At 43.2% G+C, this 21,857-nt stretch overlaps 1 protein-coding gene across 2 annotated transcripts in view; it reads left to right on the forward strand.

Moving 5' to 3' along the window:
- The first annotated feature begins 2,309 nt into the window (after positions 1-2,309).
- The window catches only part of CD109 (CD109 molecule), a 184,274-nt gene continuing 164,726 nt past the window's right edge, over positions 2,310-21,857 (forward strand). Inside the window, exons 1-3 of one of the 2 annotated variants that reach the window (XM_007516316.3) lie at positions 2,310-2,383; positions 2,578-2,765; positions 4,235-4,407. In XM_007516316.3, the coding sequence (XP_007516378.1) occupies positions 2,689-2,765; positions 4,235-4,407 (250 nt within the window). In that variant the 5' untranslated portion in view covers positions 2,310-2,383; positions 2,578-2,688. Of the gene's footprint in view, positions 2,384-2,441; positions 2,766-4,234; positions 4,408-21,857 lie in introns of those variants that run through there. The other variant, XM_060205388.1, reaches the window with a different exon arrangement.

The following is a 21,857-nucleotide window of genomic DNA, read 5'->3' on the forward strand; positions in this document are numbered from 1 at the left end:
TTTTTTTTTTATTTGTGATTAATAGTTGGTTACAAGATTGTAAGATTACAATTTATAGTTCCACACCACATTCAGCCACCAGAATTCTATGTCCCCACCCTCCTCTGTCCCAAAGAAACCACTATAGTTCTCATAAGTCTTAGAAACAGGTTTTTTCCCCCCCCAAGTTCATGTGTATAGGCTCTCTAGATTTCTCATATGAGTGACACCATCTGGTGGTTGTCATTCATCTCTTTACTTTTTTGCTAAGCATAATCACCTCCAGTTCCATCCATTTTATTTTATTTAATTCATTTATTTTTTTGCCTTCAGGGTTATTGCTGGGCCTCAGTGTCTGCACCATGAAGTCACTGCTCCTGGAGGCTATTTTTTTCCCCTTTTGTTGCCCTTGTTGTTTTATCATTGTTGTGGTTGTTATGATTATTGTTATTATTGATGTCATTTTTGGATAGGACAGGGAGAAATGGAGAGAGGAGGGGAAGACAGAGAGGGAGAGAAAGATAGACACCTGCAGACCTGCTTCACCACCTGTGAATTGATTCCCCAGAAGATGGGAAGCCGGGGCCTCAAACTGGGATCCTTATGTTGGTCCTTGAGCTTCACGCCATGTGTACTTAACTCGCTGTGCTACTGCCCGACTTCCCAGTTCCATCCATTTTATCCTAAAGGACACAGTATCATCTTTTTGATTGCAGAGTAGTATTCAATTTAATATATATTCCATAACTTCTTTAGCCAGTCACTTGTTGATGGGTTTCTAGGCTGCTTCCACTCTTTGGCTATTGTGAATAATGCAGCTATGAACATAGGGGTGCATATGTCCCTTTGAATCAGTGTTTCAGTGTCCTCCGGATAATTGTCTAAGAGTGATATTGCTGGATCATAAGGTAACTTAATATTGACTTGTTTAAGGACAGTCCACACAGTCTTCCAAAGGGGCTGCACCACTTTGCAGTCCCAGTGTATCAGAATCCCTTTTCTGTGAAGTGAAACTTGAATAAAAATTCTCTGTGTTCCCAACTTTCACATCTCATCAAAATGCCCATCCACTGCCTCTATCTGTAGGCTTTCTTTGGTCCATGTTGTTGAAGTTATGTGAAATTTTGAAGTATGTACATTGAACTTCGGCAAAATTTTGGCCTCCACCCACACCTGTTGAAGCAATGTCTGGAGCTCATGTGATTCTCACAGATACCACAGCTTGAGAGACACTGATTTAGACCGTGACACTTAGCTGGGACTCAGACCTGCCCCTGCTCTCTGAACAACAGGGGAAAGAGACCAGAGGAGCAGTATCAGCTGTGCCAGGGCCAGGATTTGTACTCAAGGATCCACTCAGACCCTTGTCACTGTATCCCATCCCCTACCTGCACAGGATGTGGGCCACTAAAGATAGGCTGCCTGCAGGAGACAAGGACATCAGGGACCTCTGCAAGTTGCCTGGTGGGGTGAGAAAAGGGTGGAACAGGAAAGGGAGGAAAGCCAGTTCCTGGACTCCAGAAACCACAGTTCATCTAGGTGCTACTTTCCCCCTTATTTAGCTCAGGGCTCTGCCGAGACACATTCCTTTGCTGACCTCGTTTCCTTTCGCGTGTTGCCCTGTGTTAAAAACCACACCATCTCGAAAAGTTGCTTCAGGAACCAGAAAGTTTTAAGTTGTCAAGGATGGTGTGTACTGTTTGCCAACAGCTTCTGGCAGTTGCCTGGTTTTTATGGTGTTGTCATGGTAAAACCTGAGTCATCAGAGTGAGTGGCAGCGCCAAAGTGCTGGGGGGAAGGAGCTAGGTCCATTAGCTTATTGACCACAAACAAACGGCCCAGCAACATTCACCTTAGCAGCTAAGCTACTGCATCCTGTGTTGAAACAAATTGCTCCAAGCCTCACAGCCCTAATGAAAACTCTTGCAGTACCGTGTGTTTACCTTCAGTGGAAAATAGAAAGCATCTCCTCCACATAATTGCTTTTCAGGGTGCCAAATAGCTACACCGAATTTGTTCCTGTGTCAGCATCTTTCCCCTCTTCTGTTCCGTTTTATGGTCCTATCTCTTTGTTTTTAAAGCTGAGAAAACCCATTTTCCTGGAAGGGCAAACAACACGCATTCATTTCTGTCGAAAAGAACCCGTGTCTTCTTCTTGTACTTCATGTACACGGAGCATTCTCCAGAAAATGCACCCCTATTTGGCCCGTGAGTGAGTGAGTGAAGGAGTGAGTGTGTGTTTGTCATTTCTCTAAAGCTCTGACTCATAGTCTGGAGGACAATGATTGATTTTTTTCCACTTCACATAGCTGCAATGAATTTCGCTTCCCAAGGATGGGCCTGTTTATACACTCTGGGCACCACTGGTTGGAAAGCCCGGCGGTCTGGGGGAAGCGGGCTCTCGGTGTGCTCCCTGGGGTGGCGTGGAGGGAGCAGGGGTGCAAGGGGGGGGGCAGAACCTGGCCGAACAGATACCCCAGCCCCCTCCAGCTCTGCCCGAGGAGCTCGAAGCGCCATTGTGAAGTGGGCGGGAGGGGTGGAGCCAGCGAGTCGCGTCTCAATTTAGATCGCTCCTTCTAAAAGGCGCGCCCATTTCAGATTGCTAAACGCCAGAGTCCCCGGGAAAAAAAAAATCCCGGAGGAGGTGCAGAGCCACACCCCGCGGGGCCCGCGAAGTTCCCCAGCAGTTTCCAGGCAGACACCGCCGAGATGCGCGACCCGCGGCTGCTGCGTGCTGCCCACCTCGTCCTAGTGTGCGCGGCCGCCGCGCTGGCCGCAGCCCCGGGGTAGGAGCGCGGGGGGCGCGCGGGCGGGGCGGAGCGGGGCTGGGGCGCGCGGGTTCCCGGGGCGGGGGCCGGGGCTGGGCTGCAGCGCGGGGAGCTGCCCGGCCTGGCGAGGGCCTGGAGGTTTGGCCGGCTATTCCTTCGGGCCAGATTCTCCAGGGCGGCAGTTGGTTTTTCCACCTTTGAAGTCAGAGCCTCCTTTTTAGGAGACTTTTTTTTTTTTTTTTTTTTTAATCTCTTTTCCCCCAAAACAAGGTCAGTGGCATTGACAAAGTGTGACTGAGGTGACAGGTACAGATGCTGTAGGAAGATAACTAAAGTGACACTCTAATAACCCCCAAATAATGGAAAGCCGCCCATTTCTAAAGTTTTCTTTTTTACATTTTTATTATTTATTTTTTAATGGGCAGTTGATCTGTAATTTCCACTTTGGGCGGGGACAATGCGGCTTGGGGACGGTGCAGTTTTGCTCCATTTGGGCATTTCACCTGGATAATTTAAATTTCAGTCATTTTACATCAATGGTATTGGTTGCATAGTTTTTTTTGGGGGGGAGCAGGTGTTGGAGCAAAAAGATCTGGAAATAGGCAAAATCCTAGCATGTTGCAATGGAACAGGCAAAAAAAAATATCTTAGTTTGTTACACCTTTTCACTTTTTCTTAAACCAAGTCAACAAACAAACAAACAAAACAAAGATCAGAAAAGAAAACACAGGTAGAACCTGAACTGGAATTGGCATATCGCACCAAAGTAAAAGACTCTGGGGTGGGTGGGTGGGGAGAATACAGGTCCATGAAGGATGACAGAGGACCTAGTGGGGGTTGTATTGTTATATGGGAAACTGGGGAATGTTATGCATGTACAAACTATTGTATTTACTGTTGAATGTAAAACATTAATTTCCCAATAAAAAATAAAATAAAAAAAGACCAGCGTTGGGATGAGGTTTTCTACAAAGAAGTTTAACTCCCCCCAGGCCTCCTACCTGCAGGGGGAAGAAGCTTCACAAGTGAAGAAGCTGTGCTATAGGGCTCTCTCTCTCTCTCTCTCCCCCCCTCTTGTTTTGCTCTCAGTTTTTCTCTGTCCTGTCAAATAAGGAATAAATAAATAAAATTTAAAGTTGTTAAAAAAAAAGTAGAAGCTCCTGCCTGACTAGTATCCTCTGCATGCCCTGGTTTAAGCCACGGGCACCGAGGCTCATTCTGTGCTGTTTGTGGTTTATAAAGTGGAAGTAATAGCAAGGTCCTCTTCCAGTGGTGCATTAGTTACTGCGCAAAAACGGTCTCGGGGAATAGTTGTTTCAGGAGCATTTTCACTGTTGGCTCAGAGAGGAGCCGAGGACGTTCTTAGATGGAACAGCTGCAGCTGGCACAATCTAGGAAGTCTGTCTCACTGTGAAGTTGGAGGATTACAGAAGAGTGGAGATGTGAGGCTAAGAAACTTTGCTTTTCCCTTGTTGGGAACTCTTTAGGCCCCGGTTCCTGGTGACAGTTCCTGGCATCATCAGGCCAGGAGGAATGGTGACTATTGGGGTGGACCTTCTGGAACACAGCCCCTCGCAGGTTGTTGTGAAAGCCGAGGTGGTCAGGATGGTGGCCAACCACACTGTCTCTGTCCTGGATGCAGAAGGAGTCTTTGAGAAAGGTAAGGTCAAGCCTGGGCTGTGGTGCATCCATGCACAAGGACCGGGGTTCAAGCCCTGGGTTCACACCTGCAGGGGGAAAGCTTCATGAGTGGTGAAGCAGTGCTGCATGTGTCTTTCTTTCTCTTTCCCAGTCTCCCCCCACCCCAGTTTTTCTCTGCCTCTATCAAAATAAATAAATAAATAAAAATTAAAGACAAAACTATATAAAGAAAAAGATAAAAGTAATCAATATAGATTCTTCTGCAACAGTGATAGGAACATTGTTAATAAAGTCGTGGGGGGCTGGGTGGTGGCACACCTGCTTAAGTGCACACATTGAGTACACAAGGGCCCAGGTTCGAGGCCCTGTGTCTCCATCTGTGGTGGAAAGCTTTGCAAATGGTGAAGAAGGGTTGCAGGTGTCTTTCTGTCTCTCTTCCTGTTTATCTCTCCCTTCCCTCTTGATTTCTGTCTCTATCAAATAAATAAAGATAGCAAACAAACAAACAAAAGCCATGTGGTAGGTAGTGTGACAGAAACTTCAGATTTGCGGTGACCCAAGTAATAGCAGTCTGTATGTCATGTACTTCTTTCTCAAGTGAAGTCCAAAGCGATACTTTGGGTGCTTTCCAAGTGGAGATTCAGACACCCAGGTGCTTTGTACTTGGTGGTTCCGTCATCCTCACTCGGCATGCGGCTACCAAGTCTGCGAAGGAAGAGCATGGGATCCCTCGAGGGCAGGTTTTATGCTGTAGGCTTATAAGTGGCCTACATGTCTGCTCCTCTTTCAGAGGCCACACCTGCTTGCAAAGGAGGCTGGGAAATGCAGACATAATGTGCCCTAGAAGAAAAAAAAAAGGGCATAATTAATAGTCTGACACAAGCTATAGTTACTTTTTAAATTTATAGATAAAATTTATTCCAGATATTTTCATTCTGTTCTAACAATCACTTTCAAAACACAAGCTGTAGAGGCTGGGTTTACACCCAGTTTAGTGCACAAGGACCCACATTTAAGCCCTTTGTCCCCCTACCTGCGCGGGGTGGGGGGAAGAATCTTCACTAGTGGTGAAGCAGTGTGGCAAGTACCTCTCTGTCTCTCCTTCTCTATCTCCCTTCCCACTCAGTCCTATTAAGTAAATAAATAAAATTAAAACAAACAGCCTCCTCAAAAAAAAAAAAAGCACTATCTATATCTTTTTAACTTACTTAGAAAAATTCTTTATTGGAGGATTAATGGTTTACAGTTGACAGTAAAATACAATAGTTCGTACAATGCATAACATTTCCCAGTTTTCCACATTCTTTTTTGCTTTCAAACTTGTCTCAGCATGTAGAATTGTTTCACATCTTGTAGAATATAAAAGCTAAATTAACACACCCGTAACATAAATCAGGGATCAAAACAAAACAATATAAAATAAATTTATTTGAGTCTCCTGAAGTATCCTGGTAACAGCAGGCTTTTCCCAGAGGATCTGACTTTATGGCAAAAAGAATTCAATTAACATTTATAACCTTTCTTTCTTTCTGTGGAAAAAAACGAAGTCATTATTGTTTGACTAGAGCACTGCTCAGCTAGTGCTCACTTATGGTTGTACCAGAAATTAAATCTGGGATTACGAAGACTCAGGTGTGAAAGTCTGTGGTGTAAATTGCTGTGCTATCTCTCAAGGTTTTTCTCTGGAGATTTCTAACTGAAGCTACAAACCGTAGACAGTGAGTGCAGGGGATTTTGCTCAGTAGGCCTGTGGGAAGGAAAAGAACTGTGTTAAAGCCCAGTTGTGTGGAATCTCTCTCTCTCTCTCTCTCTCTCAATATATAGCTATTTATTTGGCCAGAATATTCTTCAGCTTTGGCTAATGGTAACGCTGGGGACTGAATCTGGATCCTCAATGCTTCAGGCATGAAAGTCTTTTTATATTAACTACTATACTGTCTCCCCAACCCTATTTCTTTTCTTTTTAAAGAATATTTCTATTTAGTTATTAGTGACAATATGGATTTACAAAATTACATGTAAGACAGTTTTCATAAGGTTGCAGATATGGGATAACTATTATTTCTACAACTCTAACTCTCTCTCTCTCTCCATATATATATATGCCTCCAGAGTTATTGATGGGGCTATGTGCCTGCACTATGAATCCACTGCTCCTGGAGGCCTTTTTTTTTCCTTCCCATTTTGTTGTCCTTATTGTTGCCATCGCTGTTGTCATTATTATTATTGTTATTGTTGTCATTGATATTGTTGGACAGGACAGAGAAATTGAGAGAGAGAAGAAGAGACGGGGGGAGAGAAAGATAGACACCTGCTGACCTGCTTCACCGCTTGTGAAGTGACCCCTCCCCACACACAGGTAGCAAGCTGTGGGCTTGAACAGGCATCCTTATGCCAGTCCTTGGGCTTTGCACCATGTGCGCTTAACCCGCTGCACTACCGCCTGACTCCCCCTCTGTGTATATTTATATATAATTGCCTCCCCCCTTTAAAATAAAGATCCTATCTTCCTTTCCAAGCTACACAATGTTATTACTACATCTAAATATCCCTCTCTTTTTCCTCTTTTCTCTTTGGGTCTTGATAGAGTTAGAATTCAGAGTCCTCATCCTCTTTTTCCTATCACTTCTCCCCCACTGGGAACATAGATCAAAATTATTTTTGGTGTGTAGAAGGTAGGAGTTCTGATTTCTGTAATTGCTTCTCCATTGGACCTGGGCATTGGCAGGTCAATCCATACTCCCCGCCTGTTTCTGTCTTTCCCTAGCAGGGCAGAGCTCTGGAGAGGTGGAGTTCCAGGACACATTGGTGAGGTCTTCTGCCCAGAGAAGTCAGGATAGAGGCATAGTAGCGTCTGCAATTTGGTGGCTGAAAGGTGGCAAGATATAAAATGGGACAAAATGGATAATGAACAGAAACCAAAAAATAGACACAGAGCAGATTAGATTAGGGATCTTAGGGTCGAAAGAAACTAGGAAGTCCATTTTAGGCATGTTTCTAAGGGACCATGACTATCATTGTTTTTTGCTTGAGCTGATAGCTAACATGGAGATGGACAAAAATATTGTTCAAGGGGCAGTCGGGCAGTAGCGCAGCCGATTAAGCGCACGTGGCGCAAAGCAGAAGGACCGGCCTGGCCTAAGGATCCCGGTTCGAGCCCCGGCTCCCCACCTGCAGGGGAGTCGCTTCACAGGCGGTGAAGCAGGTCTGCAGGTGTCTGTCTTTCTCTCCCCCTCTGTCTTCCCCTCCTCTCTCCATTTCTCTCTGTCCTATCCAACAATGACATCAATAATGACTACAACAATAAAACAACAAGGACAACAAAAGTGAATAAGTAAATAAATATAAAAAAATTAAAAAAAAAGAAAGAAAAATATTGTTCAAGAAGATGGTGTCAGAGTAGAGAAAAAGGCTAAAAAGTTAAGGTTAGGGCAGAGAGTAGCTCCCAATCTTGAAAAAGATCTCTGAGCAGAAGTTGAAAAACAAAATCAGAAGGAAAAACACTAAGCAGAACTTGGACTAGAGTTGGTGTATTACACGAAAGTGAAAGACTCTAGGGTAGGTTGTGGGGTTGGCGTGGGTTCTGGTTCTGGAACATGATGGCAGAGAGGGACCTAGTGGGGGTTGAATTGTTTGTTATGTGGAAAACTGGGAAATGTTATGCATGTACAAACTACTGTCAGTTGTAAATCATTAATCCCCCAATAGACAAATTAGAAAAAAAAAAAAAAAACGATGTATGAGTAAAATAAACTGTTTACCTCATACACCTGATCCAGGGCCCATATGTATTTTTATTTTTAGCACAGGAGCCTGTGTAACCTCTAAGTCCCTGTTAATCTGAGTTTGCAGTTCATGCCCACAGCTGGGAACATTGTAGGCTGCACTCATTTCAGGACCAGTCTCCCTCAAGTGGCAGGGCAGGATGACCCATCCTCCCTTCAGAGCCTGGAGCAGTCCCTACCTTTGTTGCTTTATGGCAAGAGCAAGGTACTTTGAAGGCCAGCTAGCGGACTTATGATGACATTCCTGATGGAAGTGACCATTGATGGTGGAGAGAGGGACCCGTTAGAACTCTAGGCCCATCATATTTGTGTAGGAATACAAGGATTCCCTGACTAGGGCCCAGATGATGGGATAGTGTGATACTAACCATAAAGGCCATTAGTATTTTTTTCTTCTTTTTATTTGTTGGGGGGATTAATGGTTTATAGTCAACAATAAAATATAGTAGCAAAAACCAAAACACAGTAGTTTGTACATGTGTAACAAAAAGGGCCATTATTACATGAGCCAGTCTCTTGCCTTTATCCAACTTTTGTAGTCCTCTCTTTATCTGATGACCTTAGACCTTAAGAGTTGAATGTCATTTGTTGAAACCAACCAGTATTAGGTTTTTGGGATCTGTCTTCTTTGGGCTTTTCTGCTAGATTTCCAAGCTAATTTGGTCTAAGACTGTCCATTAGAGGATTATAATTAGGATTATTCTTTAGGCATTTCTACTAGGATTCTTGGCTTCTTAGGTCTAAGTCTTATCACAGAGGGCTATTAATCATTTTTATTTTGAGTTCTGTAATTGTCCATTGCTTATGGATACATGTACACCTGTATCCAGTACCCTAAGCTCCATCCTAAACCTAATATCTGTAACTTTGTTAGGTGATATGTCATCTAAAGTGGAACTAGATAGTCCCATGTGTTAAGAAAGATCTCACCAGATTTGAGGAGTTGGGAGGTTGACATCTTACGCTTGGTATCTCTGGCAACAGTCCAGAGAATTCAGTAGCAGCATAACATGGGATGACTAGTAGCGTTGATTTGGTTGAAGTCAACAGAGGTAGTTTGGCAGTAAGAGATCAGAAAGAAGAAATATCAAGAAGTATGGACATAGTCCTAGAGGTTCCAGGACTAGGAGAAATGAGGATCTTAAAGAGAATGCAAAGGGTTTCTTGAAGTCTTCGAATTTCGAGTTTCGAGTTTCGAATAACAGTAGTTAATATCATTATAACCAGGTTAGTTGGGGGTTTGTTTTTCTGAAGATCCAATGGTTAGCATCTGGCGTAAGAATCCTGGTTCAAGCCCCCGGCTCCCCACCTGCAGGGCAGTCGCTTCACAGGCGGTGAAGCAGGTCTGCAGGTGTCTATCTTTCTTTCTTTATTTTATTTTATTTATTTATTCCCTTTTGTTGCCCTGGTGTCTATCTTTCTCTCCCCCTCTCTGTCTTCCTCTCCTCTCTCCATTTCTCTCTGTCCTATCCTACAATGACGACATCAATGACGACAACAACAACAACAACAATAAAACAACAAAGGCAACAAAATGGAATTAATAAATAATGAATTTAAAAATAAACCAAACAAATAAGCAAAAAAAAAGTTTCTAAAAAAAAAAAAAAGAAAATCCAATGGTCAGCATCGACAGCAATATCCTTAACCTCTGTGCACTTTGTGCCCTCCAGTGCTATCTGACAGTCTCCACATTTTAGATACTCACAGTGCCAAATGCCCAACCCTATTTCTTTTTCTTTTTTAAAAATTTTTATTTATAAAAAGGAAACACTGACAAAACCATAGGAGAAGAGGGGTACAACTCCACACAATTCCCACCACCAGAACTCCATATCCCATCCCCTCCCCTGATAGCTTACCCATTCTCTATCCCTCTGGGAGCATGGACCCAGGGTCATTGTGGGTTGCTGAAGGTGGAAGGTCTGGCTTCTGTAACTGCTTCCCCGCTGAAGATGGGCGTTGACAGGTCGACCCATACTCCCAGCCTGCCTCTGTCTTTCCCAGGGGGCAGATCTCTGGGGAAGCAGGAGCTCCAGGACACCAAACCGATTTCTTAATTAACAGGAAAAATAAAAATGAGAGCCATTTGTCAAAGTACCCATGTGTTCTGTTTCATGGTTAGACTGTAACTTGGTTCAGGATTATATGGGACAACTAATATCTTCCCTCACCCCCAATATAGGGGGAAATGATTTGGGGAGACAAGTACCTGTATACTTAAACTTTTTTTTTATTAAAATAAAAGCTTATTGTTTTGATTTTAACAACCTGATAAACACTGGAAGTCAAGGAAACAAATCAGAATCACTTACCTCACCACCCAACTACAAACAACACTGTTAGCTAAGATGTTTAGCCAGAGAGGCTAGAGATTAAGGGGAACAATCCTATAATTTTGAGAGTCAGTTTTAAAGAACAGCATTTACAGGTACCTAATGAAAGGTGGATAGGATTCCACAAAAAGTTCTTGATAGAAATCTTCATCCTCTACCAGCATGGAGAAGTTGACACCACCGTGACGTGAGATAAAATTGATAGCTGTGGTTCTTTCTCCAGGGGCAGTTGAGTGATTGGTGGGTAAGTCTGGGACAGGAGTCAGGAGGAGATGATGTGTGCAGGGGCCAGGCTGCTTTGTCCTTCACATTAGGAAAGGGGAAGTCCTTCATCGCCTTGAGAAGAAATGTAGGTGTTTGGGCACCTGGTAGAGTGCACACATCACAGCATGCAAGGACTCAGGTTCAAGCCCCACATCCCCACTTGTTGGGGTGAGGGGGAACTTCACAAGTGGCAAAATAGTGTGGCAGGTATTTCTCTTTCTCCCTCTTTTTTTATTATTTAAAAAATTTTCCCCCTTTTGTTGCCCTTGTTTATCATCTTTGTTATTATTATTGTTATTGCTGAATAGGACAGAGAGAAATGGAGAGAGGAGGGGAAGACAGAGAGGGGGGGAGAAAGACAGACACCTGCAGACCTGCTTCACTGCCTGTGAAGTGATCCCCGGCAGGTGGGGAGCCAGGGGCTCAAACTGGGATCCTTACGCTGGTCCGTGAGCTTAACCCGCTGCACCACCACCCGGCTCCCCTCTTCCTCCCTCTTATTTTCCACTTTCCTCTCAATTTCTCTCTGTCCTATTAAATAAAATAGAAAGGAAAAAAACTGGCTACTGCGTGTAGCAGATTTGAGCCCCCAGTGATAGCCCTGGTGGCAAGGAAAAAAAAAGAAAGACATAGGTGAGTTCTTAAATGTGAAATCGAGTCCTGGCACCGGTGTGATTTCCCGAAGGCTATGTAGTTGATCTGAATCTGTTTCCTTATCTGTAAATTGGGGATGGTGAGAGTTATTTCCCAGATGAGTTGTAAGTTAGACATCAGCATCTGGTACCTCTTAGCAAATCAATAAAGCATAGTAGTTAATGCTACAAATAGTACTTACTGCAGAAGGAGATGCAGGAAGCATCATTTCCTCTTTACATAATTTCCCCTTTTACTTTTTTTACATTTCCTTTTTACAAATTTTCTGAAAAAAATGAATGAATTCTGCTTTTAGCATAAGAGCTACAGGAAATTCTGAAATACTAGTCCACAGCCAATAATCCTTAAGATAGTTCCAATATCATTAAGAGCTATGATTTTGGCTCTACTGATGGGAGTTTTACTGCATTGCTAAGGCACAGAAAAAACATAGCTTCTTCGGATAAATATTTGGGCCTTGCTTGGATGCTTGCCCATTCTTTTTCTAGAATATCTCCTGTATCTTTCTTTTTCTTTCCTCTTTGTTAGTCTCTTTTTTCTGCAAACAAATAACACTAACGCCACAGGTGAATGTTGTTGTGGCTTTTTTTTTTTTTTTTTTTTTTTAAAGTGAGACTTTTGTCTGGAAGGCGAGTCAGAAGTTGAAGTACTGAAGACTGGCTTGGATAACACTATTCTGGCAGTAGAATGATTCTTTTGGGGGGGGGGTATCTACTTATTTAGGGGTTGTTTTTAATTCTGTTCCACAGAATCCCTGAAACTACTGTTGCTCAGAACTGTTGCTCCTTGCTTCAAAGGTGAATACTGCTCTGTTATCTGAGGACGAGTCCCTTGTTCTCAGAGCAGATGCTTCCTGTAACGCTAGAACTTAAGGATCCAGCCCTTTCTCCCTCCTTGTCTTCACATCCTTTGATTTATTTGGCTTCTCCAGTTGTAACAATATGATAAACACGCAGCTCTAAATCAGTGGGATCTTCAGTGGGATCTAAATCTTCCTAGGATCTTTTTCCCTCTCTTTTACCACATAAACACTGACTATTTCTAGCTGAGCTGGTAGGTAGGGGAACTGTTTCTAGAAGTCACAGTCCTGTTTTTAGAAATCCCAGGGTCAGGACTGTGTTTCACCATAACCTGAATGTAATTCTTAGTTTCATTTGTGTCAGCAAGACTTAATAGCTGAAGGGTTTGCATTGTAATTCTACTTTAATAAGGGTGGGAAAAATATGGTTTGTCTTTAAGAAAGTTACTCTTTTAACATTGTTTACTTTTCTACCCAGGAGAACAGTAGCATTGATTATATTAGAGTTCATTCATTCATTTTATTTTTTTTAAATTTTTATTTATAGAATGGAAATATTGACAAGACTGTAAGATAAGAGGGGTACATTTCCACACTACCTATCACCCGAGGAAGATGGGTCCTGAAATGAGTGCAGCCTGGAATGTTCCTAACCATGACCACAGAATGCGAGCTCAGACCTACAGGGATGCAGAGGTTACACAGGCTCCTGTGCTGAATATGGACCCCAGATCAAATAGATGGGGTTTACAGTTAATGATATTTATATAAGTTCATTCATTTTTAGTTGTATGAACTATACCTCTATTAGGGAGCAATTTAGCTTTTGGGTGTTTTTTTTTTTTTTTAGGAAAAAGCATTAATAGTAAACTTTGTGTGTTAATGCCTCTTTAGAGTAGATTTTTCAGACACTGAAGAGTATTTGTCATTATCACCATTGCCATCTCTGTCATATGTGTATCCACTAGAACTTGGCTCAGAACCCTGCCTTCTTCCCCCTGCCTTTTTAAATTGATTTAATAATGTTTGACAAGACTATAGGATAAGAGGGGCACAATTCCATACAATTCCCACCACCAGAATTCCGTATTCCACCCCCTACATTGGAATCTTTCCTGTCCTTTATCTCTCTGGGAGCATGGACCCAGGATTATTATAGGATGCGGAAGGTGGCTTCTGTAATTGCTTCTCTGCTGGACGTGGGTGTTTATAACGTTGGCAGGTTGACCAATACTCCCAGGGGCTCTGGGAAGGTGGGGATCCAGGACACATTGGTGATGTCATCTGTCCAGTAAAGTTAGGTTGGTGTCGTTTACCCTACCTTCTATTCATAAGGATTAAAATCTTCCTTCTTTATAGTCTTTACATCTTTCTCAGATTGATGATGGGACATTGACTTTTCTTTAATTTTTTTCTTATTTTATTTTGATATGTTTTAAAAATGTATATTTATTGGATAGAGGAAGAGAGAAATCAAGACGGAAGAGGGAGACAGAGAGGAAAAGAAATCACCTGCACTGGGGACACTTCACAAGCCGTGAAGCAGGTCTGCAGGTGTTTATTTTTCTCTCTCCCTCTTTTCTTTTCTCTCCCTCTTTGTCTCCCCCTCCTCTTTCAAATTCTCTCTGTCCTATTGAGTAAAATAGAAAAAAGGAAAAAAAAAAGGCCCTCAAGACCAGTGGATTTGTAGAGCTGGCATCAAGCCCCAGTGAGAACCCTGGTGGCAAAAAAATAAAATAAAAAGGTTGGTGGGGGAGGGAAAGAGAGAGAGAGAGAGAGATGTAGTACTGCTTCACTGCTCAGGCAGTTTTCCCTCTGCAGGTGAGGACTGGGGGCTTGAACCTATGTCCTTGTGCATTGTAATGTGTGCATTCAACCAGCTGCGCTACCTCCTGGCCCCAGAAATTTTATTTTCTGTCTTGATCCAGTAAATTTGTGAAGTCATTATCTTCAGTTTTCTTTTCTTCTCTTCTTTTTTTTCATTTTTATTATTGGATAGAGACAGAGAGAAATTGAGAGGGGAGGGGTAGAGAGGACAGAGACAGTAAGACACCTGCAGCCCTGCTTCACCACTTGCAAAGCTTTTCCTCTGCAGGTGGGGAACAGGGGCTTGAACCTGGGTCCTTGCACAGTAATGTATGTGCTTAACCAGGTGCGCCACCACCTGGCCCCTTCAGTCTTCTTTATTAGCTAGAAAACAAAACCAAAAAGCAGCCAATTCTGTTTACATGACTTTTTTTTTTCTTTGCTTCCAGGGTTATTGCAGGGGCAATAATCCCAACCTGCAATACGGATCTGCTCCCAGAGGGTATCCCCCCCCCTTTTTGCCTTTTTGTTATTATTGTTGTTATGGCTGTCATTGTTGCTGGATAGGACAGAGAAATAGAGAAGGGGAAGACAGAGAAGGGGAGAGAAAGATAGACACCTGCAGACCTGCTTCACCACTTGTAAAGTGACCCCCCCCCCCCCGTAGGTGGGGAGCCGGGGCCTTGAACCAGGATTCTTACACTGGTCCTTCTGCTTTTGCGCTGTGTGTGCTTAACCTGCTGTGCTACCGTCCACCCCCCTCCCCCTTACATGACTTTCTATTGGAAACCAAACTTCTGGACACACTTTTCATGACATATAGATCAGAATCAGACACAAGGGTTAATGGAAGTAGATTAATTAGTGTGTGGGCTGGATTTTACAGGCAGCTTTGCCAGGAGAAATCTGTCTGAACTTGTAGGTATGTGAGAGTGATTTGGAAAAGGTGTGGGCCTTTCATTCACACATCTTTGCTGTTGTGTGTGGCATAGATAAAGAGATAGGTGGACTCTGAAGATAAAGGAGTGTAGTGTAATGGTGCTTCCATTGGTGGTTGGGTGGCTGCGGGCAGTTATGATCTCACCTGCCTTTAGTTTTATCATCTGAAGAGCAGTGGTTCCCTCTTTATATGATTATATGTTCTTGTGAGGACTAAATGCACTCAACACACGGCAATTACTCAAGAATATGGTAGTTATTGTTATTAGAAAAGAATAGCAACAATCATGTCAGAAGCCATGATTAAGCACTTCTTGGGATGATTTTGCACTGAGAACTCTATAAAAAGTACATGACTGGCTTGGAGTGAGGAGGGATTTAACGTGTGAACTGTTGTGTTTCTTCCCAGTGCCACAAGCTTTACACTCAGTGTCTAACTTCAAGAGTCCCACAGAGAAGGCCTGGTTATCTTCATTTCTGAGAGGGGGAAGCTGGGAGAGAACAGTGACTTCCCTGAACACTAGAAATGCCCGAATTTAAAGTTGGCTTTGGGTTTGAAGGTTTTTTTTTTTTTTTTCCCCATGCCTGAAAGAGTTGGAAGTACAGTGCCGTCTTAAGTGATCTTTCTGAATTTTTTTTTTTTTTTTTTTGCTTCTAGGGTTATCATTGTGGCTGGGTGCCTGCACCACGAATCCACTGCTGCAGGCCATCTTTTCCATTGTTGTTGTTGGATAGGACAGAGAGAAATGGAGAGAGGAGGGGAAGATAGAGAGGGGGAAAGAAAGATAGACACCTGCAGACCTGCTTCACTGCTTGGGAAGCGGTCCCCCTACAGGTGGGGCAGCCTGGGCTCTAACCCAGATCTGTGTGCAGGTCCTTGAGTTGCTTATGAGACGACCCAAACTGCCCCTGTGGCTACAGACAGACTATGACCCATATAGTCAACGACTGCCACCTCTACAGATTCAAAGGAGGTCTCGAAACTTTACATCAGGCTCAACCTGACGCTGTTGACTGGCTACGGAAGAAGGGCAAACGCTAGAAGAAGAAGTTGCTTATGTGTGCGTAACCTAGTGCACTACCACGGGGGGGGGGCGGCTGCACACAATCATTTTTACATTTGTATTTGGTGGTTTAGTCTTGGGTCGAATGACATCAAATTGAGACTTAAATCATCCTACATGCAGGGTGATCTTTCTTCTTCATTCATTTTGAGCCTCATGGATTATTGGAGCCGGAAGGAACCTCAGAGGTAAACCAGTGCAAGCAAGCAGTTAGTAGCTGGGGATGAGGTGTGATGTGTGGTGACTTGCCCGCAGTGAAATCGTTTGTCTGTGCAAAGCTGGATTGTGGGGTGGTGAAATTTGCTGTCTTGTGCTCTTTACTGTTTCACTGGAGTATCAACTACTATGTTTAAAACAGAGGCTATGCTTGCCAATGTCTTTAGCCACAGAGGGAAATAAGGTGAACCAAGGCATTTTAAAATACCTGTCTGTGTATTGGTGCAAGATTTCTATTTCAGGCCAAGGTGAAGTAACTCTTGATTATTTTTTAATGTTGTCAGGGTATTGCTGTGGCTTGGTGCTGGCACTACAAATTCAGGAGGCTATTTTTTTCTTTTACTTTATTTGATAGGACAGAGAAATTGAGAGGGGTGAGGGAGATAGAGAGGGAGAGAGAAAGATAGACACCTGTGGAGCAGCGAACTGTGAAGCATCCCCACTGCAGGTGGGGAGTGGGGGCTTGAAGCCGGGTCCATGTGCATGGTAACTTGTATGCCACTGCCGAGCCCCCAGTGAAGTAACTTTATGGACTTATGAAGAAGAAAGGACTTTATGCTGTGGCATCAAAGGTCCCAGGTTCAAACCCCAGTGTTACCAGAAGAATTGAGGAGAACTCTAGTAAAACAAAACAAACAGAAACATTCAGGGAGCTGGGCGGTAGTGCAGTGGTTAAGTACACATGGCGTTAAGCACAAGGCCCGCCAAGGATCCAGGTTTGAACCCCTGGCTCCCCACCTGCAGGGGAGGGGGTCGCTTCCCAAGTGTTGAAGCAGGTCTGCAGGTGTCTGTTTTCTTTTCTCCCTCTCTGTCTTCCCCTCCTCTCTCAATTTCTCTCTGTCCTATCCAACAGCAATGGCAACAATAACAATAACAACAACAACAAAGGCAACAGAAATGGGGAGAAAATGGCCTCCAGGATCAGTGGATTCATAGTGCTGGTACCTAGCCCCAGCAGTAGTCTTAGAGGCAAAAAGAAAAAAAAAAATCATGGTGCAAAAATAATAAATAAATAAAAAAAAAAAACCCAGCATTCATAGGGTCTAAATTTGTAAAGCCCAGAAATGGAAACTTCATTTCTAGCACTCAGAACAGTTTTCTCTTGGCCACATCGAAATGAGAATGACTTCTCTGTAGGTGCCCACCATGTGTTCCGTGCCCAGTTCGGGAGAGCCTACGAGTGAGAGGCATGCCTTTACAAGTGCCTTTACGTGCCTTTCATGATTCATCGGGGCATCCAGAAAGCCCCACCCAGAGTTCCGTCTTTGCTTTTCTGGCAGCCCCCAAACCTAAGCTTCAGTGTTCTTTTCAACCCTGGTGAGACACGTCTTGAGGCTTGATTATGAACCAGCGACTGATTGAAGTTGAAAATGAACACACTGTGATTTTGCAAACTCCCGCAGTCAAACGTGCGGCTTCCCTCCTAACACTGAATTGAGTCATCGTCTCTGTGACTCATGGGGTGGTTGCAGGCAGGAGAAATCAGATCCTGTCAGAATTTGGGCTGAGTGAATGTGAATCTTGAGTGTTCCTGAGAGAGTTTTACAGTGCTGGGATGAGTTACTCTGATGACATTAATCCCTTGTTTCCTTGCTTTGCTTTCGTTTGTTAGGATATAAAGGGTATTTTCTTTTAATTGTTATTTATTTGTATTCGTTACTTATCTTTTATATTTTTACTTATTGGATAGATAGAGACCAGAAATCAAGAGAGGAGGGAAAGATAAAGGAGAGAGACAAAGATACTTGCAGCATGGCTCTGCACTGCTCACAAAGTCCCCTTCCCCCTTGCAGGTGGGGACTGGGGGCTTGAACTCCGGTCCTTGCACATTGTAACATGTGTGCTCAACCTTGTGAACCACTGCCCAGCCCCAGGCCCTGTTTGCTTTGTTATTGTTATTTGCTGTGTCTGAAATGTGAGTAAATGGGAGAATAAGAGAAAGGAGGGCATTGGAGGAGGGTCAGAGGTTCCAGGAGGATATCTTACAATATTAAGAGTACAGAAGACTGGGGAATTTTCATTTTATTTCATGGATTTTTCTTTTCATTTTTATGAGAGAAAAATTAGAGAGAGACACTAGAGCCCAGCTCAGCTCTGGCATATGTGATGTCTTCTGCCTGGAACTGCTTCCTTTTATGTCCAGAGTGATACAGATATCCATTCATAGGCTTCCTACCTCTGCTGACTTGACCTATTTGGTATTTCATAGGAATAGTTATTTCACAGAGTGGGGAAGGGAAGGGTGTGTCTGGGAGTGGCAACTGAAAAGAGACAGAGGTCTCTGTGTGTTTTCTGAAAAGATACTGCATCCTGTTTTGGGGTAAGCTTGGGTAAACAACCTGGAGGGAACACCTAGCAGACAGTTTTGAAACGGTAGCTGAGGATAAGGACTAAAGCACTGTTTTCACAGAGGCAGGCACTATTTGAAGGCTCAGTGGGAATGCATGGGATGCATAGAGTCTATGGAAAGAACAAAATCCACCGAGGAGAAGTGTAAGAGAAGGAGAGGAAATCAGTGAGAGGGACAGGCAACTGGCAGCCAGAATCAGGATAGATGGAAGGTTTTGGGATGCTTCAGAAGCCAAGAGGAGGGAGTTGGGAGGTAGTGCAGTGGGTCGAGCGCACGTGGTGCAAAGCACAAGGACTGTCGTAAGGATTCTGGTTTGAGTTCCTGGCTCCCCACTTGCAGGGGAGTCACTTTGCAGGCAGTGAAGCAGGTCTGCAGGTGTCTGTCTTTCTCTCCCCCTCTCTGTCTTCCCCATCTCTGTCGATTTCTCTCTGTCTTATGTAACAACAATGACATCAGTAACAACAATAATAATAACTACAACACAAAAAAAGGGCAACAAAGGGGAAAATAAATAAATTTAAAAAATTTAAAAAAAGCCAAGTGGAGATGGGCAGAGGAAAGATGAAAGGGTGCTGGTGACCTGTAAGCAAATGATTTTAAGTGTTGGAAGTCAAATCCTATTACTGTTGTTGTTGTTATATTTACCGGAGCACTGTTCAGGTCTTTTTTTTTTTTTTTTTTGAAATTTTATTTTTTAAAACTCCTTTTGTTCTTAAAAAAAAAATTTTTTTTTACAGTCTTTATATATTGGATAGAGACAGCCAGAAATCAAAAGGGTAGAGGGAGATATACAGAGAGACACCTGCAACACTGCTTCATCACTCACAAAGCTTTCCCCCTGCAGGTGGGGATGGGGGCTCGAAGGATCCCCCCCCCCCGTCTGGTGTATGGTGGTGCTGGGCATTGAACCTGGGACTTTTGGTGCATCAGGCATTTCTTAGGCAGGCAGGTGGTAGTGAGTCAAGTACACATGGCTCAAAGCCCAAGGACCAGAGTAAAGATCCAGGTTCAAGCACCCGGCTCCCCACCTGCTGGGGGTGGGGTTGGGGGGGGTGTCGTTTCACAAGCGATGAAGCAGGTCTGCAGGGGTCTCTGTCTTCCCCTTCTCTGTCGATTTCTCTGTCCTATCCAACAGTGACAGCAATAACAACAACAACAACAACAACGGTAAATAACAAGGGCAACAAAAGGGAAAAAACAGAGGAGCAGTGGATTTGTAGTGCAGGCACCGAGCCCCAGCAATAACCTTGGAGGCAAAAAAAAAAAAAGTAAGTCTTTTTTTGTAACCGTTATGCTATCTCCCTTGTCCATCAAAGCTATTTTTTTTTTTTTTGAGTCAGAAATGGGTGGTGTAAAAATACAGTCAGAAAAATATAATCCAGTCTTCCTTCACCAACATTTGAAGGTTGAAAGGAGAAAGGTGGATGGTCTTTTCCTCGGCATTGTAGATGGGCAAACAGGATAAAGGCGGGTGTGTGTGTATGTGTGTGTGTGTGTGTGTGTGTGTCACTTCAGGCATAAGAAGTAGTGGGGTCAGACTGAGAGCATCTGTGAGTGCATTACCCTAAAAAAGGACTATACTTAAAACAGACAAACAAAAAAAACTTGTACATTTTCTTTTGATTTAAGCAAGAAAAAGAAGAGAATGATTAAGAAATATCTTTTAAGTATGACATTGAGATGATGAATAAAATTGAAATATATATAATTGATAAGTAAAACTAAAGTATACATTAGGGAAAAGATAGAAACAGGCTGGGAGGATGAATTGACCTGCCAACACCCATGTCCAGTAGAGCAGCAATTATAGAAGCCAGACCTTCCACCTTCTGTACCCCATAAAGAATTTTGGCCCATATTCCCAGATCCCTATGATATGATATGATATGATATAATATGATAGAGAAATGATAGAGGAAGATAGCTCAGAGGGCTCTGAACTCCAATTCCATCAGGACCTGAAAAGAGAAGAGGGAGAAAAAAAAAAAGGAGAAGAGCATTCAGAAGTAGTAGGTATGACTTAGAAAGGAAGAGAAGGGAGGACCATAGGGGAAAAAAAAGGATATATGTATATGATAGTCAATCCATATCTGTGATCTTGGGAGAACTAATGAAGTTTCTAATGGAGGGAATAGGGACATAGAACTCTGGTAGTGGGAAAGGTGTGGAATTAAACCTCTGTTATCTTGTAATTTATTAATATTAAATATAAATATAAAATACTAAATCACTACAGAAAATTGAAGTATACATTGGGCTTAGACTCTGACTCCCACTAGATTGTGCAGATCTAGTTATTTCTGTATTGGAAGTGGGGATAAACCTGAAAAGTAATGGCACATTGGGAAGAGAAATGTAGATTTGGAGATATCCCCAAATGGGGTCCCTGAAAGATTGTGGGGGTATTGGAATGCAAGGGCTGATAGTAATCGGGGGGCAGGAAACACAGGAGAGTGCAAAGAGAGCAGTTTTGATGGTAGTTTTTCTTACTGGAAGCTGCAGTAGGGTAGAGTTATATTCTTGTGATGGTTGTCAGAGTGAGTAAGATGTGAGATTGTAACTCGGAGTTCTTTGGTTTTAAAGTGACCATTTCACTGAGGGTGTGTAGAGTGAGTTGAGTTGAGGAGAGGGAGATAGTAGTGAGTCTTTTTTTTTTTTTTTAAATCTTATTTAAAAAAAATTAATATATATTTGTTTATTTTCCCTTTTGTTGCCCTTGTTTTTTATTGTTGTAGTTATTGTTGTTATTGATGTCGTCATCGTTGTTGGATAAGACAGAGAGAAATGGAGAGAGGAGGGAAGACAGAGGGGGAGAGAAAGATAGACCTGCAGACCTGCTTCACCGCCTGTGATGCGACTCCCCTGCAGGCGGGGAGCCAGGGGGCTCAAACCTTAAGCCTTCTCTTCTACATTTCACTTCCCTCAGGGAAATGCCAGAGCTTGACTTTCATCCTTTAAAGAGTCTGCGTGAAATTGGTCAAAGGCTTCATGGAAAGAACTCGGGAGGGAGGTAGTCTACAGGTCTGAGCATCTTTGATTTTTTTTTTTCCCCTCCGGAGGAATGCTCAGCCTTGACTTGCTTGACTTAGGGTGGTGCATGGGATTGAATTTGCGACTTTGGATCTTCAGGAATGAGAGTCTCTTTGCATAACCTTTATGCCCATTATGCTACCTACCCCTGGGAGTTTTTGGTTGTGAGAAAATCATACACAGAGATTTGAAAATCAGAGTGGTAAAGAACTTGGAAACAAACTGG

This window comes from Erinaceus europaeus, chromosome 13, assembly GCF_950295315.1.
Source record: "Erinaceus europaeus chromosome 13, mEriEur2.1, whole genome shotgun sequence".
In the NCBI taxonomy this organism is placed as follows: Eukaryota; Metazoa; Chordata; class Mammalia; order Eulipotyphla; family Erinaceidae; genus Erinaceus; species Erinaceus europaeus.